Genomic DNA, 14,615 nt, shown 5'->3' on the forward strand with positions numbered 1-14,615 from the left:
TTTAATTTTAATAGGGCTATGAATTTCATATTTATTTTTGAAAATTCAGTAAGAACTTTTTTTTAAAAAAAAAAAGACATGACTCTTTGAAAGTCCTTTTTGAAGGGAATGCATTTGCAGAATTAAAACCACAAGATCTGGTGTAGTGGGAGGCCCAGGTGGGCAGTAATTATCTGTATATGAGAATTCCTCTGTCCTAAGTATTGATTAGACTTGGGCCCCCTGTATTTTTGGTAATGGTATTTGACTGTTAGCCAATCAGAACAACCATGGTTTGGCAGGTGAAAGAGCCACATTTAATGTTTGTGAAATGTCAGTATATTGGAAACAGATCTGATTATAATAATTTACTTCCATAGAAAGTAGTGCTTTCTTTAAAAATACATTTTGAGAGATGGGTAGTTGGGAAAAAAAAGCATTTCTCCACTTTTTCTAGCTGACTTATTTGACATTCTGCTGCCAATGCTGAACATATATCAAGAATTTGTTCGGAACCATCAGTATAGCCTACAAGTACTGGCAAACTGTAAGCAAAACAGAGATTTTGACAAACTCTTGAAGCAATATGAAGCCAACCCAGCATGTGAGGGGCGAATGCTGGAAACTTTCCTTACTTACCCCATGTTTCAGGTAGTCTCTGTATATTTTTTGTGTGTATTTGGTTTTACTGTTTGTTTGATTCGTGTTACTGAGTTAATAAATCGATTGAAGGTTCTTCTTGCTTAACTAAAAATACTCCCTTAGTTTTCATTTACTTTGTTGTTATATGAAAACTCTGCCTGTAAAGGTCTCTTCTCCAAATATACAGGTTCATCTTTCTTCAGAACCTTGGGTGTGTTGGGGGGGAGTGTGGGATGAGGACTAGCACTAACAGAAAATTGCTGAGGAACAATTCCTTGCCTTTTATCCCTGCTGATAAAGCCCAGAGAGGGAAGATATGTCTTGTATAGCAAATTAGAGCAGCCACAAGCATTTTACCAGGAATACAATTTACAGCTTTCCCTCATTTTGTTCTCCATTGAATTGGTCTTCAGAAAATGAAAAACATATTGACAAAGTTTTGAAAACTTCAGTTATCTTTCTGATATTTTGTTGTGATCTGCCTGGTTTAGTATTTGCAGCTGTTTTAGGGTGTCTGTGAAACAGTGGTGTCATAATTTTGTGTCTGGTTTTTTTAACACAACATTTTACTCATCAGGTGAATAGTGAGCCCCTTCAGTTTGTTCAGTTATTGACAAAACAAATGGGGTAAAAAAAATTTAAAAATGGGCATCAGTGACACTTCTGTTATGTCTAATTATTCATATTAGGCTAAGGACTCATTAGCACCTGCAACAATGCTTTTTTAATCCCTGAGTTGGTATATCGTACAGTTTTTGGGATTTGTTTTGGTTGAGCTGGAACAAGGTCATGGAAAGGAGAGAGGGTGTTCCTGTTCATGTGTGGTGGGGGTGTCATTGCTGATCACTTTCCACTCATAATGTTGTGTCTCCTCCTAAAAAACTTCTGTTCTATTGGACAAGGTCTGGTTAAGAGCTCTGAAAGGTCCTTGTGTTACCCTGTAGACTTTGATAATCAAGTACTGGATGTTTTTCAATGAAGAATTCTGTCCAATGTGAATTCAATATAAATACAGAGAGGCCAGTTGGCATTTTCATTGTCACAACAAATTCATTTACACACATCCTTTTAAAACTGAGAAAATGTATGTATTTACTGATTTTATACCTCATTTGTTTCAAGATTCCTAGATATATTATAACACTTCATGAACTTCTGGCTCACACACCACATGAACATGTTGAGCGAAAAAGCCTTGAATTTGCTAAATCTAAGCTAGAAGAACTTTCAAGGTAAGATTTTTGTACCTTATGTCTGATAATTTTGAATCAAAAGTTTTGAAGTGAAAATTTTCTTTCTTTTGATTTGGTTTTGTTCCTTAAAAACCCCCTCAAATTATGTGTTTTTTAAAAAAAGGATCAAAATCAAATTATAAGATAATGAAAAATAGGTAAAGTTCCCAGTGTAGTACTTTCTTTTTTTTTCCCCTTTTTTTTGTGTGTTTTTTTTGTTTTGTTTTGTTTTGGGTTTTTTGGTTTGTTTTTTTTTTGGTTTTTGGTTTTTGGTTTGTTTGTTTGTTTTGGGCTAACACAAATCTACAAGTTTTGGTTAAGGGAGAACAGAATCACTATAGAAACCACCTACTCCAGGGTTATGAGCAAAGCAGTTTTCCTTACATGCTGAAATAATTTTTTCATAGTTTAAAGAAAAAGAACATTTTCAATAGTCAAGGTCTTGAAAAGTACTGAGTTCCCAATCTGTGCTGTAGTTTTTGTGCATTAATGTAGTAACTGATTTTCACATATGCTTCAAATAATGCCGGATAGGCAGAAATTACAGATGTATTTTGAGAACAGATGCTCCCTGTAGAAACCTGGAAAATTAAGCTCTTCCCTGAACCCCCAGACTGTTCTCAGATGTTCCTCTCATCAGCCCAGTGGGAAATGTGGTTCCCATCCCTGGGAAACTCAGTTTTCTGCTGTGAACAAAGAAACCCTGAGTGAACTCCAGGATATAAATCTTGAGTGTCTGGAGTATTCACCACAGATGTGCTTGGAGAATATTTAGTTGCAAAAGAGCTGCACAAGCAGCTCGATCAGCTTTGGGTTGGCTTCATCTCCTAAGTCAGAGTTCATTGCTGATCAAACTAATTCATCATTGAACGCTCAGAACTGGAGGCTGAGGCTGATTAACCCTCCTCAACTCATAAAATCATAAGCTGGAGAGATGGTAAATGTAAACATTTTGCAGCTCATTCCCATCCCTTCAATGTAGTTCTGAGAGGAGGAGCTTCCAGAGGGTGTAGTCCAGTCCCAGTTTAGGAAAAAAATATATATCACAAGGTCATATAAACTCCTGGGTTGATTTCAGCATGGAAAAAAAGCTTGTGTTTTTCTGTGTCAGGGGAGGATGCCTATGGAAAAAAACAAGTAGGATAAAGGAAGGGATGAGCTATGAAGGCTGTGATTGTAGAAGGAGAGGAAGGGAGGAAGGAAGGAAGGAAATTGAAATGATTGGAAGAATAATTTGAAAACGGGAGAAAAATGGTCCTAAACCTGCTCCAGAGTGATTATGTGCTGCATGGATGTATTGGGTCATAGCAGGAGGCAAAGGACATCAGCTGCTGCTGTGTCTACACTTTGTAGAGAAAACAGACACAACAGGTGCAAGGCACATTTTGGGGAGATAAAGTGCATTCTGTGTTGTGTTCATCAGGGTGATGCACGATGAGGTGAGTGACACAGAGAACATCCGGAAGAATCTGGCCATAGAAAGAACCATAGTAGAAGGCTGTGACATATTACTGGACACCAGCCAAACTTTCATACGCCAAGGTAAGACATTCTTCTCTAAAACTCTATATAATCATGAAAAAATGGCACTTAGGTCAGCAGGGTTCACATTGCCATCGTCAGCCAGGTCACCACTCTGGGCACAGCCACCGTCCAGAACCTGATTGTGGTCCCTGGAGGGAGAGTCACAAAATGACCTGCAGACAGATGATTTTGGTCTGTATTTGAACCTTCCTCTGTTCAGGAACCTTGACAAACAGCAGCACATTAATGGTAAACCCCCCACGGGAAATTAATGTACTTTCTGCCCAGATTGTGCTCTTCAAAGGGATGGAGGAAAACACTGGTTTCCTTTCTGTCTATTGATGTTAGTTTTGAAAACCCTTTCTATCAAAAATTAGTTACAGCAGAGGTGGAATTCATTGTAAAATTTCATAAAACTATGATAGAAAAAACTTCTCCATTTAAAATAAGTATCACTTTTTTCCAGAAATGACAAACTGGTTGCAGTTCCTATTTGGTGGTGTTTACTTTAGGTGGGAGTTACTTTAGTTGCTTGTTTCTCTCCCATTTATACAATAAATTACCTCTCAATCTCTTAAAATAAGTCAGTGGGTTTGTACATAGTAACCACAGATCTGTAGCACAGGATTTCTACTGAGTTTTGCTTCTTTGGGCTGAAAAGCATTCAGTGTACTCAGAAAAGGTTAGAAATACAATTTAGGTGCATCCCTTCAGTAAGCCTTTTCCAGATAACCTCAGTAGAACATTTGGTATTTAGAGGTATCACAGCTTGTGATTAATAGGCTTTGCATATATTTTGAAATGCATTTGAGCTGCTTCCGTAGTTATGTGGACAAACTATGAAAGCTTCTATGATTCCCAATATTGTTCTCACAATAGTCACTATTAAGTTACCTGTTTCTTCATTGAATATGTGCATTTGTTATCTCTGAGGTATTTTAACAGTTGTGAATATGGCTTTGAGGAAAATATCAAGTTGTTGTTTTTCATCCACAGCCAAAATATTATAGGGCTGTGATTACCCCAGACTGACTTGTACCATGCAAATTAATAAAATTTTACATTTTTTTCCCCAGATTATTACAATATTTATATTTATATATTTATTGGGTTTTTCTCCTTAAGACTGACTGATAATGTTTTGTCTGTATCTGTGTACCCACTGCTTCATCAGTAAAACTTTCAGTTTTTAATGTGGGAGTAAGTCTGAACAAGATCACTGTTGGAGTGTTAGACCCAGGCCAAACCCATCATTTAAGTAAAGTAAATTCAGATTTATTTCTAGGCATACAGCCAAGGGGCAGTGGACAAGAGTGTGTGTTACAGAAGGATGTATCAGTTTATCTTGTGGAACATCCACTGCCTGTGGTTCTGTCTAAGTGCAGCAACCTGAATAGAACCCTTTTTCCTTTCACATCTGTCAATAGGGTCACTTTGGCAGAGATACCCATCTCCTCTAATCACCATTGGCTTTCTGTTCATTCTGTTGATTTGTGTAGGTGGGTACAGGAAAATCCTTTTTCAGCCTAAAAATGGAGAGAGGTGCCCTTACCTTTGTTCAGGCTTTTTTCTGTAAATGTTAATTACAACTTTGCCTATGTTATATTCTTTAAGAAGGGATTGATTCTGTTGAGTTTTACACATTAAGCCCACAGGAACTATCTCTGGCAGTGCTTTGTAATATAGATTGTGGATTCTCCTTCAGGGTTCTTGGGGTCTGGCTTTTCGTGTCTCTTATTTAGATACAGTTTTTATTGTCAGACACAATGACAATTAAGGAAAATTTTCTTTAAGAGCCTAAAGGACATGTAGGGACTCTGAAATCTGTTGACATCCAAAAAACTGGACATCTCAAGACCCTTCAGAGGCCATCGAACACTCTGATGTTCCTGCCATCAGCCACTATGAATTTGCCTCTTCTGATAAATATATCATAATTACAAAATCACAGATTAGTTGAAGTTGGAGGGGACTTGGGGAGATTACCCATCCCAGTCTCAGCTGCTCAAACCAGCATCAGCTGGAGCAGGTTGGCCTGTGCCACGTCCAGTCAGGATTTGGTTGTTTCCATGGATGGAGACTGAACAGCCTCTCTGAATGAACAACCTCTCCCAGTGTTTGACCATATAAACAGTAAAATCAAACAACAAAAAACTAAAAAAAAAAAAACCCAAGCTCCAAAATGGAGAAAGCCAAACTGTGTTGGTAAACCAGGCAGTTAAATGTAGCCTAAATGAAGCTAAAACCTTTTATATTCCTTGTATTGGACAAGGGCTGATAGAGTGACTATTCTGGCAGGATGGAAGTACTGAAAGTGCTTAGACCTGTAGCTGGATAAAAATTCCTGGGATCACTCTTGTCCAAACTATACTGTTAATGAATGTCCTAAAATTAGATTCACTTGCTCATTGCAACCGTACATTGGCCAATTGTGACCATTTTTTTCCTTAAGAGGAAATCTGTAGTACAATGCACAGTGACCCCATGTCCAGTGTTGTTAATCATAAAAGCCTGAAGGGAATGCACAGCAATTCCTTGATGTCAGCTCTGTAGTATGTACAGGGGATGTGTTTCTCTCTGTAAATACAAAAGACAGAAAATGCAGTCTCTCTTTTCAGCTTTTAAAAAGTTTATTTTGTTTTCCTTATTAAACAATAACATTTCAGCTCTATACAATAACATACTTGAACCTTCAGCCCATTATAGCAGAGCAAAATATGTCAGTCCTGGGAGCATTCTAATGAAAATAAAAATAAATAAATAAATAAAATAAAGGTTACCTATGAAGTTCTATCTGTAAACATATCATAGCTAAGCAGAAATGAAATGTACAGCTTCAATATTGCTACCCTAAAAGTGTAGATAGAATTTTAGGAGGAAAATGGCATGGACAGTTTGTGCTCGGAATTATTTGAACAATTTTGAAGTTTTGAACACAGTTGTTGGTCCTGCAATCTGACCTGAGGGACAGTCAGTGTAACACAGAAAAGTCACTATTCCAACACATGGAAATTATCTCCTTCCTGTCTCTCACAGCTGAGGCAGGCAGGGTGTTCTGTCGGGGGGAAATGCACAACAACCAATAAGTATTTATGGGCTTTGTCCAGAATTTCAGCAAAGCTAAAATATTCCAAATTCCTTTGAAAGATTCCAGAGCACAGCTTTTCTCCACTGTTTCTTTGCAGTGACACAAATCATGTTGTAAACGTTCAGTTTAAGTGTGAAATAGCTGTCAGAGAACACTGTTCTGCAGCAGATTTACTGCCATGTATTTTCCCGTGTCAGTAGAAGTTTATATAGTAATAACTTCAGGCTAATTAAATACACAAAGAGATCTAAGTGTAGAAAAACACAGATAAATAGCAGCTTTCTCAGTTACCTTCATTTCTCTGTTTTTAAGTCTAAGACTGCATGTGTGAACTTGAGCAGAGTAATTCTTTTGAGGTAGAGTTAGTACTGCTAATCTAATATTTCATGGATAATTCTTTCAGGCTGGTGTTGTGTCAGGTTTGAGCTTTGGTGCAGCTCTTCTGCTCTGTGTCCTGTTGCCTCTGAAGAGGCAGCTCAAAGCCAACTCCTCCTGCTTGTTGTGCTGTGGTTGCTCTCTCTGCACCATCAGGTCTTTGGTGCTTTTTTGACCTTGCTCCTACCAGGGAGCTAAGCCAGCTCCCTCTTTGCAGCATTAGTTTCCTGCTGGCTGAGCTCTATTAGCTGGCTAATGTTGGAATAAGATGCAGTGTCAGGGTGATAGTGAGGATAGATGTGTGGGAATGAGATTAGGAGGTCTCTTGGCTGCCCTGTCTGCTCACAGCAAGTTGTGTGATAGAAATCTTCCCCTTGGATATGTAGAGGAGTTGCACTTCACCACCAAATTTAACTTCAGTTCCAAATTTGGAGGTGATACACATGGTGGTATCAATCTGGGAAAGCTGGTCAGAGGCTGAGAGATGAAAGCAGAGGAGCAGAGCTGTCCCCAGCCTGGAACTCTGCAGAGCAGATTCAGACTTACGTAAGAAGGTTCAATTTAGTCCAGAAGTGTTTTACTGGTAACACATTTCAGATGAGCTGTGGAGCACTGAAAATTATGCAGCACAAGATAAGAAGAAGAAATGTGCTTCATTTCCATCTCTCTTGCACACAGGCTCACACACACTGACAAATTCCTTTCCTTCAAAACATGTTCTTTCCATTCTGTCTCTTTGAATTGTAAGTAACTTGTCTCTTGTAAGTCTAGTAGATGTAAAAAGTGCTGTTTGCTGCTCAGCTGCATTTTCTGTTCAATGAGCTATTAGTGTGTTTAATTGCATAATTAGCCCAAGATCTAATCCTGCCATGCACATAAGTATTAGTTGTACTTGAGACTATTTATGATAAAAAACAAAGGGAATTTGTGCAAGAAAAAGATGATTGATTTGTGCTTAAAAGAGATGCTGATATACACTGATACTAGAATGAAGAGTTGCAATAATTAGCATAATAATAGTGAATGCACTAACTTAAACAGTGCCTACTAAATATTGCTATAATACAGTAAATTTTTCATCTTTATTATCAGGTTCCCTTATTCAAGTCCCTTCAGTTGAGAGGGGAAAGCTTAGTAAAGTTCGCCTGGGCTCATTATCTTTGAAGAAAGAAGGAGAAAGACAGTGCTTCTTGTTTACAAAACATTTTTTAATTTGTACTAGAAGTTCAGGAGGAAAACTGCATCTTCTCAAGGTATGGACTTCACATTATGATTTAAGTAACAAAATGAAAACACATCTTTGGTGAAATGTCAATATTTTGTTGTTTTATGGCTTTACACTGGGGTTTACTTTGGGGTTATAAACAGAAAGGGTGATGCACAGAAACTAACTGCTTTGTCTTTTCATTGAAAGTAACAGAATTCAGTATTACATACAAACTACATTTTTTCCCCCTGGAACCAGTTAACTCTGATAAGCTGGGGGTTAGGAACAAGGCATTGATGTGTCTGTTTGTATGAAGCAGTGAATAAATTCAGTGTATGTAGCACTGAATATAAGTCAGTTCTCTGTGCATAAATCAGCCAGTACAACCCTGCAGAATTGCCAAAGAACGTTTTCCAGAGGTCTAATAAAAATAATTTTAAAAGTCAATTCTGTTTTCCCGAACAACACATTCTCTTAAACTGAAATGTCATCTAAGAACAATCTAGTTATGTTTGTTGAGAATCAGTCTTTCATAGGGCTGACTTGTGGATAAAGAGATGTTGGTAGTTTACGGAGTGAATTACGTTGAATAGAACCTTAATTTGACACCCTGGGAGGTTAGGAAGGCTGTTTGTGTGATTTCTTACTTTGCACATCTTAAATAGTTCAAGTACTTTGCAAAATAATTAGAGTACAACGGAACCTTTAAAAAATCTTGTATGCATTTCATTTAAATTCAGGAGAAGAAGTTCTGTTTAACTTTTTTGGAACTTGTTTAGAATTCTATATATGATGTGAATTATAGTCTGGTGAAAGTGACAGAAATGTATGTTGTACTACTGCATTAAGAAAAACATTACATTTAATCTGTCTGGGTTTAGTTCTTGAGGAAAAAATGTACATTATGAAATTGATATTTCTTCCTAAGAGCTCTGAGTAATGAAAATGTTAGACTAAGTTATATTAAAGTTTAAAAATAACTAAGATGACAAATGGGAACAAATGTCAAAATTTGTGAAAAATGCGCTTTGTTTTCATAGACAGGAGGTGTTCTGTCTTTAATAGAGTGCACACTGATTGAGGAGACAGATGCCAGTGATGATGATTGTAAGTTAAACTCAGCTGTTTGTGGTAATTACAGTTTCTAGTTTTCAAAAATTGGTACCCTTTTTTTTTGTTTTTCATAAGAGCAAATTGATATGTTTTCCCCTCTCATGAAACCGAGGAATACAGTGTTAAACTGATTCAGTGGAATGGATGTTTCAATAATGGACATGCTGGCTCAGATAAGGGTTTGTTATGTTGTATTTGTTCATGGTGTTGACATCCCACATCAGATTTTCAGGAAGGCTGACTGAAGGAATGTGACAAATTATTTGCTGACTTTTGCATACAGCTTCCCCCAGAGGATCTTGAAGAGCAAAAAAAGAAGAAAAAAGCCTTAAAACAAGCTGCAGATAATTGGGCTTCTAAAACACATGGGGGTTGAGTGAAATGGCAGAATTAATGGAAAGTTTTTGTCTTGGACTCCCTGCAAATGTGGACTGAGAGCTTGTTCAAATGGAATAGCAGAACACAGGCTCAAGCTGGTTTTATTGTTACTCATTTTGTTTTGCATCCTGCAGGTTTTCAGGTTTTGCTCTTGGATTGTGGAGGTAGTTCCATTAATTTCAATGATACTTATAGTATTCTGAGGGTATATGAGCACAGAGGTGCTAGAAGGATTTTAGTCTTATTTGATGCCTTTAGGAGCAATGTGTAGCAACTCCCACTGTTTTTGTATATGAGAAACAAAATTAGGTTTTGGATGCCCTGTTGGATTTGCTCTTTGTCAGGAAGATGTTTTAAAGCAACTTTTGTTTTAAATGAAACCATTATTTTCTTTGTCTTGCACTGAAGTTTCACATTTTGCTTTTTTCTCCTCCTCTGGCTGTAAAGCCAAAGGCTCTGGACAGGTGTTTGGGCACCTTGATTTCAAGCTTATAGTTGAACCCACGGATGCTCCTCCTTTTACTGTGGTCCTTTTAGCCCCATCAAGGCAGGAGAAAGCTGCGTGGACAAGTGATATAAGTCAGGTAGTTTAATGCATTCTTTGTTTGTATTGCACTCTTCATTTATTCTGTATTTCTGGAAACCATTCTGAGACAGGGGTGTTGATTTCTTGAGGGGTGATTTGCTGTGCTCTCTATGAAAAACCTGTTTTCCTCAAAATCCTGTCTTTGCATTTGAGTCATCAGTGAAATGTATTTCTCAATGACAGAGATGGGATATAAATTACAAAATTGGCCAGGGACAAACATAATACTAATGGTAATAATTTTATGTCTGAGGAGAACCCATCCAGATATGTACTTTGATTTAAGAAGAAGGATAGTACTGCTTTGTTCATGACCTTCATACAGATCAAAAAACACCTGAGAGTCCTGATAGTGAAAATTATACCCTATCATGTCAACAATGTAGTGATGAGATAAACTCTGTTTTCCACCACAAAGAATACCAACAAACCATTATAAATAATGCTGATCACTCCAACAGTGTGCAGGAATTGTCTCTATTGTGAATGAAGAAAAAAGGTATTTCAAAATATTTTTATGTCAGGGATTATTTTGTGCTTTTCATTAAAAATATAGTACACAAAATTTTATCAGAATCTATTTGGGGAGAGAAGTTGAGTACACTATAGACAATCTGAACTTTTAGCTAAGCAGATCTAAATTAAAGCTATTTTTGTTTTGTTTATGCATACCAAAACCAAGTACATGGATCTCTCATGGTCCTAAATTCGAGTCCTATCCTCTACTAATTTGAAAAGAAATATTTAATTAGAGAAATACGACTGTGGAATGTGATACATTTCTAAAGCTGCTCTATCATTGCTGGCAACATCTCAGATGAATCATCATCATAATGAGTAGACATTGCTTAGAAATAAGTATTTTGAGTTACTTTCCACTGGACTAGCATTTTTGAAAGAACGAAAATATGACAATAAAAATCTTAATATACATTACAAGCTGCAACTCTCTGTCTTCCAGAGACAGACCTGGTTGGAGAACCTTTTACAAAATTCATTTTCAATGAATTATGTTGTTACATTGGCATGTACAATTATTGGAATTATTTGCTGGGAAAGAAAGGCTGTTTAAGAACTGGTCTGGAACATGGGACAGCCAGAAATAAGTCCATTTGTAGCCTAAATTATAAAAAATTGAAAAAGTAATCTGATATGTTATTGGTGCTAAAGGGTTCCTTTGAAACGTGTAAAATTAAACTGGGTGAAATTACGTGTTTTTATTAGATATGTTTTACTCACTGCTTTTAGGCAACAGTTTGATAAAATCATATGGTGAATTGTTACAGCTGGACTTTTCAAATAATTTTAAAAACCTGAATTTGAATAAAAATAAAGCCACATATAGCTACATAGATCATACTTTAAATTTATGGCTGTGGAGACAGCTCTGTGTTCTGTTCTCTGGGCACATCTGAACTGCAGAACAAATCACCACCTCCCAGGAGTTCACAGCATGGGCAGCACCTTCACAGCTGTGCTCCACAACAAGCACCACTTCAGCTCCTGTTTATAAGTGTGTTTCTAGAGCCTGTTTGTGTTTCCCTCGAGTCCTTTGGCACAGAACAAAGGTTCAGGTACCCATTCAATGTACCCATTGTTGCACTGAGTATTTTGACTTGTGGTCTTGATTTTTCAAGTTTACACTCATCCAGTAACACCAGAGACAATGAATTTTGTTCCTTTTAAAGGAGTTTAGACGAAAATATTACTTGCAACTCAAAGCACTGTCATGTGGGAAAACAGGGTGCTGAGCTGAAAACCCTGAGAGGCAGAGGCAGAAGGCTGGGGAAGGGTGTCCACTGTAATTCTTGCAGCACTGCCTTTCATTTGTGAAAGCACCTTGTCCCAGTCAGCCCACACCATGTAAAAGCTTTGCTTTGAGCTTAGGGAGTTAGGAAAAGTGTGGAAATAAGTCTCCTTATCCTATGTTTTTATTTTAACAGTTCTCAATGTTTATATTCACAGTGCATTGATAATATAAGGTGCAATGGGTTAATGACAATAGTGTTTGAAGAAAACTCCAAAGTCACAGTGCCACATATGATCAAGTAAGTGCAACATCTATTTTTACCTCAAGTGAACAAAATAGTTTATTGGGGTTTTTTTTAATAAAACTTTTAACAAATAAAATAGGCATTCAGAAAATACATTTAATTTATTTTTCTCCCAATATTTGTTGAAGGGAATAACTTCTATATCCCAAAACATGTGTTTTCACATCACTTTCTTGGAAGGGTAAGGATCACTCAGAATGAAAAACTCTTAATTCACAGTGTTGGATCACAGCCTGGGTTTTTCTATTATATATGAAGTTGGCTTCAGTTATGCCTCAGGTGAATGATTTTATTCTCAGGTAGCTTTTCTGTGTCATACCACTCATCATTTTATTGAATATATTTTAAAATGTCTTCAAAATTTATGTGACTACAGAAAAGTGCCATTTTCCAAGGTATTCTGTTACATTAGCCAAAGTTTTTATTCTCTTTGTTTCTGTTATTTCTGTTAAAAATTTATTGTCTCCCATAATTTTAACTGATCACACCAATGTAGAATTTTTTTTATAAATATGCATCCTTCACCTTTGGGTTCTTTCAGATGTTTAATTTCTAGAAAGCAACTTTCAGTACATGATTTCAAATTTCCAGCATAACTTTATCTCTTGGTTCTTCTATTTACCTCAATTTACATGAGTTTTGCCTACTATTATTCAGTGTCAGTGTTAGTGAATAAAACACAGGGATGAACAGATCCCTATTTCCCTTCCAGCTGTCATCTATCACATCTCTTGGTTTCTCAAATGCCTCTTTTGCAGCTGTTTTCTCTCTCTTCTTTGTACTTAGAGATGGGAAACAGAAAACATTCATGAGTGGACTGTTGATCCCTGTAAATAAGGCATTTTATGGTCCTCAGGTTTATTCCAGGAACTCTTCAGTGTGTAAACACTTCTGTTACCTGCTGAGTTTTAAAAGTATATGAGTACAGCAACATCTTCATCCTAGTGTCAAGAGAAAGAAATTTTGATTCTGAAAAACATACAGAATCTTAACAACAGACACAAGTTTGTTTTTCCCTTTCTTAAATTTTATTTGTCTGATTTTCAGCACACACTGACTTTTGGAGTCAGGTGTCATGGAATGAAATAAAAAAAAAGGTTACATTTTTGAAATTAAGAAAGAAGGTTTTTTGTTGTTTCTTTTATATATAGACCTGTATTCTGAGAAAATCCAATATAGCCATCAAGCATAGTAAAAGATGCTTTTCTTAGTATACATCCTGTTTCTCTACAAACTAAGAGTTCAACTTGACAAAATTAAGCAAAACTAAACTTAAGGGAAAAAGCCAAATATGGGTAGAGTCATGAAAATTATTTTTGTTTTGATGTCCAAGCAAAATTTGCTCTCTTTTTTTTCCCACTGACACAAAGATTCTCCTTGGTTACTACATTGAAATTTCAGAGACTTCATGCTGTTCTGTCTTCTTGTAAAACAAAAAGTAATTCTTGAAGCCTGAGGGCAGGTGTTAATTTGAAGGTGAGCCTGAAACTTAGCTAAGAGGTTAATTTTGCTGTCTTCTGTTAGGGTCCATTGCTCTATTTTATATAAAACTTGATCCCAGCAGGAAAACATTGCAATCAGTTTGCTATTATTCTGTAGTGAGATTTTACTAATATTGAACTACAGGTGGTAGCAGCCTGCAAGAAACAAGAGGGGTCCATTCTGCCACCTGTTCCATCTCAGAGATTTGAGTTTCATTAGCGATTTCTTAGGCTTTAAAATGTAAAGTAATTATCTAGCAAAAATACAATTTAAATTCCCTTAGTTATAGAAACAGGTCTTTTCCAACCCAATCGATTCTATGATTCTATTACAGAGAGAGTGCTCAGGCATTGGAATGGGCTGCCCAGAGAGGGGGTGGATTCCCCATCCCTGGAGATTTTTAACCTGAGCTTGGCCGTGGCATTGAGTGCCATGATCTGGTAAAGGGACTGGAGTTGGACCAAGGGTTGGACTCGATGATCTTGGAGGTCTTTTCCAACCCAATCCATTCTATGATTCTATGATTCTAGGTATCACCAGAGATGAAGAGTTTTATTGCATTGATTAAATACAATAATACAAATACATTTGCTGCTTCTCTGTTGACAGGAGCAGGTAAAGTGATATAGACCCTTTGCCATAACCACTCATTGACAAAATGCTTTAAATTTGACTTTTGTGTGTAGATCTGATGCTCGTCTTCACAGAGATGACATTGACATTTGCTTCAGCAAAACCCTGAACTCCTGCAAAGTGCCCCAAATCCGCTATGCGAGCGTCGAGCGCCTCTTGGAGAGGCTGACAGACCTGAGGTTCCTGAGCATCGATTTCCTGAACACCTTCCTGCACACCTACCGCATATTCACCACGGCAGCTGTTGTCCTGGAGAAGCTCTCGGACATTTACAGACGGCCCTTCACCTCCATTCCCGTCAGGTGAGCTCGGGGTGCTCCAG

At 37.1% G+C, this 14,615-nt stretch overlaps 1 protein-coding gene across 3 annotated transcripts in view; it reads left to right on the top strand.

Annotated features, from left to right (window-relative positions):
- The window catches only part of RASGRF2 (Ras protein specific guanine nucleotide releasing factor 2), a 123,434-nt gene that overhangs the window by 53,007 nt on the left and 55,812 nt on the right, over positions 1-14,615 (top strand). For all 3 annotated transcript variants that reach the window (XM_071581095.1, XM_071581096.1, XM_071581097.1), the window contains exons 7-14: positions 437-630; positions 1,744-1,853; positions 3,277-3,395; positions 7,933-8,093; positions 9,088-9,154; positions 9,986-10,122; positions 12,090-12,172; positions 14,347-14,595. In XM_071581095.1, the coding sequence (XP_071437196.1) occupies positions 437-630; positions 1,744-1,853; positions 3,277-3,395; positions 7,933-8,093; positions 9,088-9,154; positions 9,986-10,122; positions 12,090-12,172; positions 14,347-14,595 (1,120 nt within the window). The remainder of the gene's footprint in view (positions 1-436; positions 631-1,743; positions 1,854-3,276; positions 3,396-7,932; positions 8,094-9,087; positions 9,155-9,985; positions 10,123-12,089; positions 12,173-14,346; positions 14,596-14,615) is intronic.

This window comes from Pithys albifrons, chromosome Z, assembly GCF_047495875.1.
Source record: "Pithys albifrons albifrons isolate INPA30051 chromosome Z, PitAlb_v1, whole genome shotgun sequence".
Lineage (NCBI taxonomy): Eukaryota > Metazoa > Chordata > Aves > Passeriformes > Thamnophilidae > Pithys > Pithys albifrons.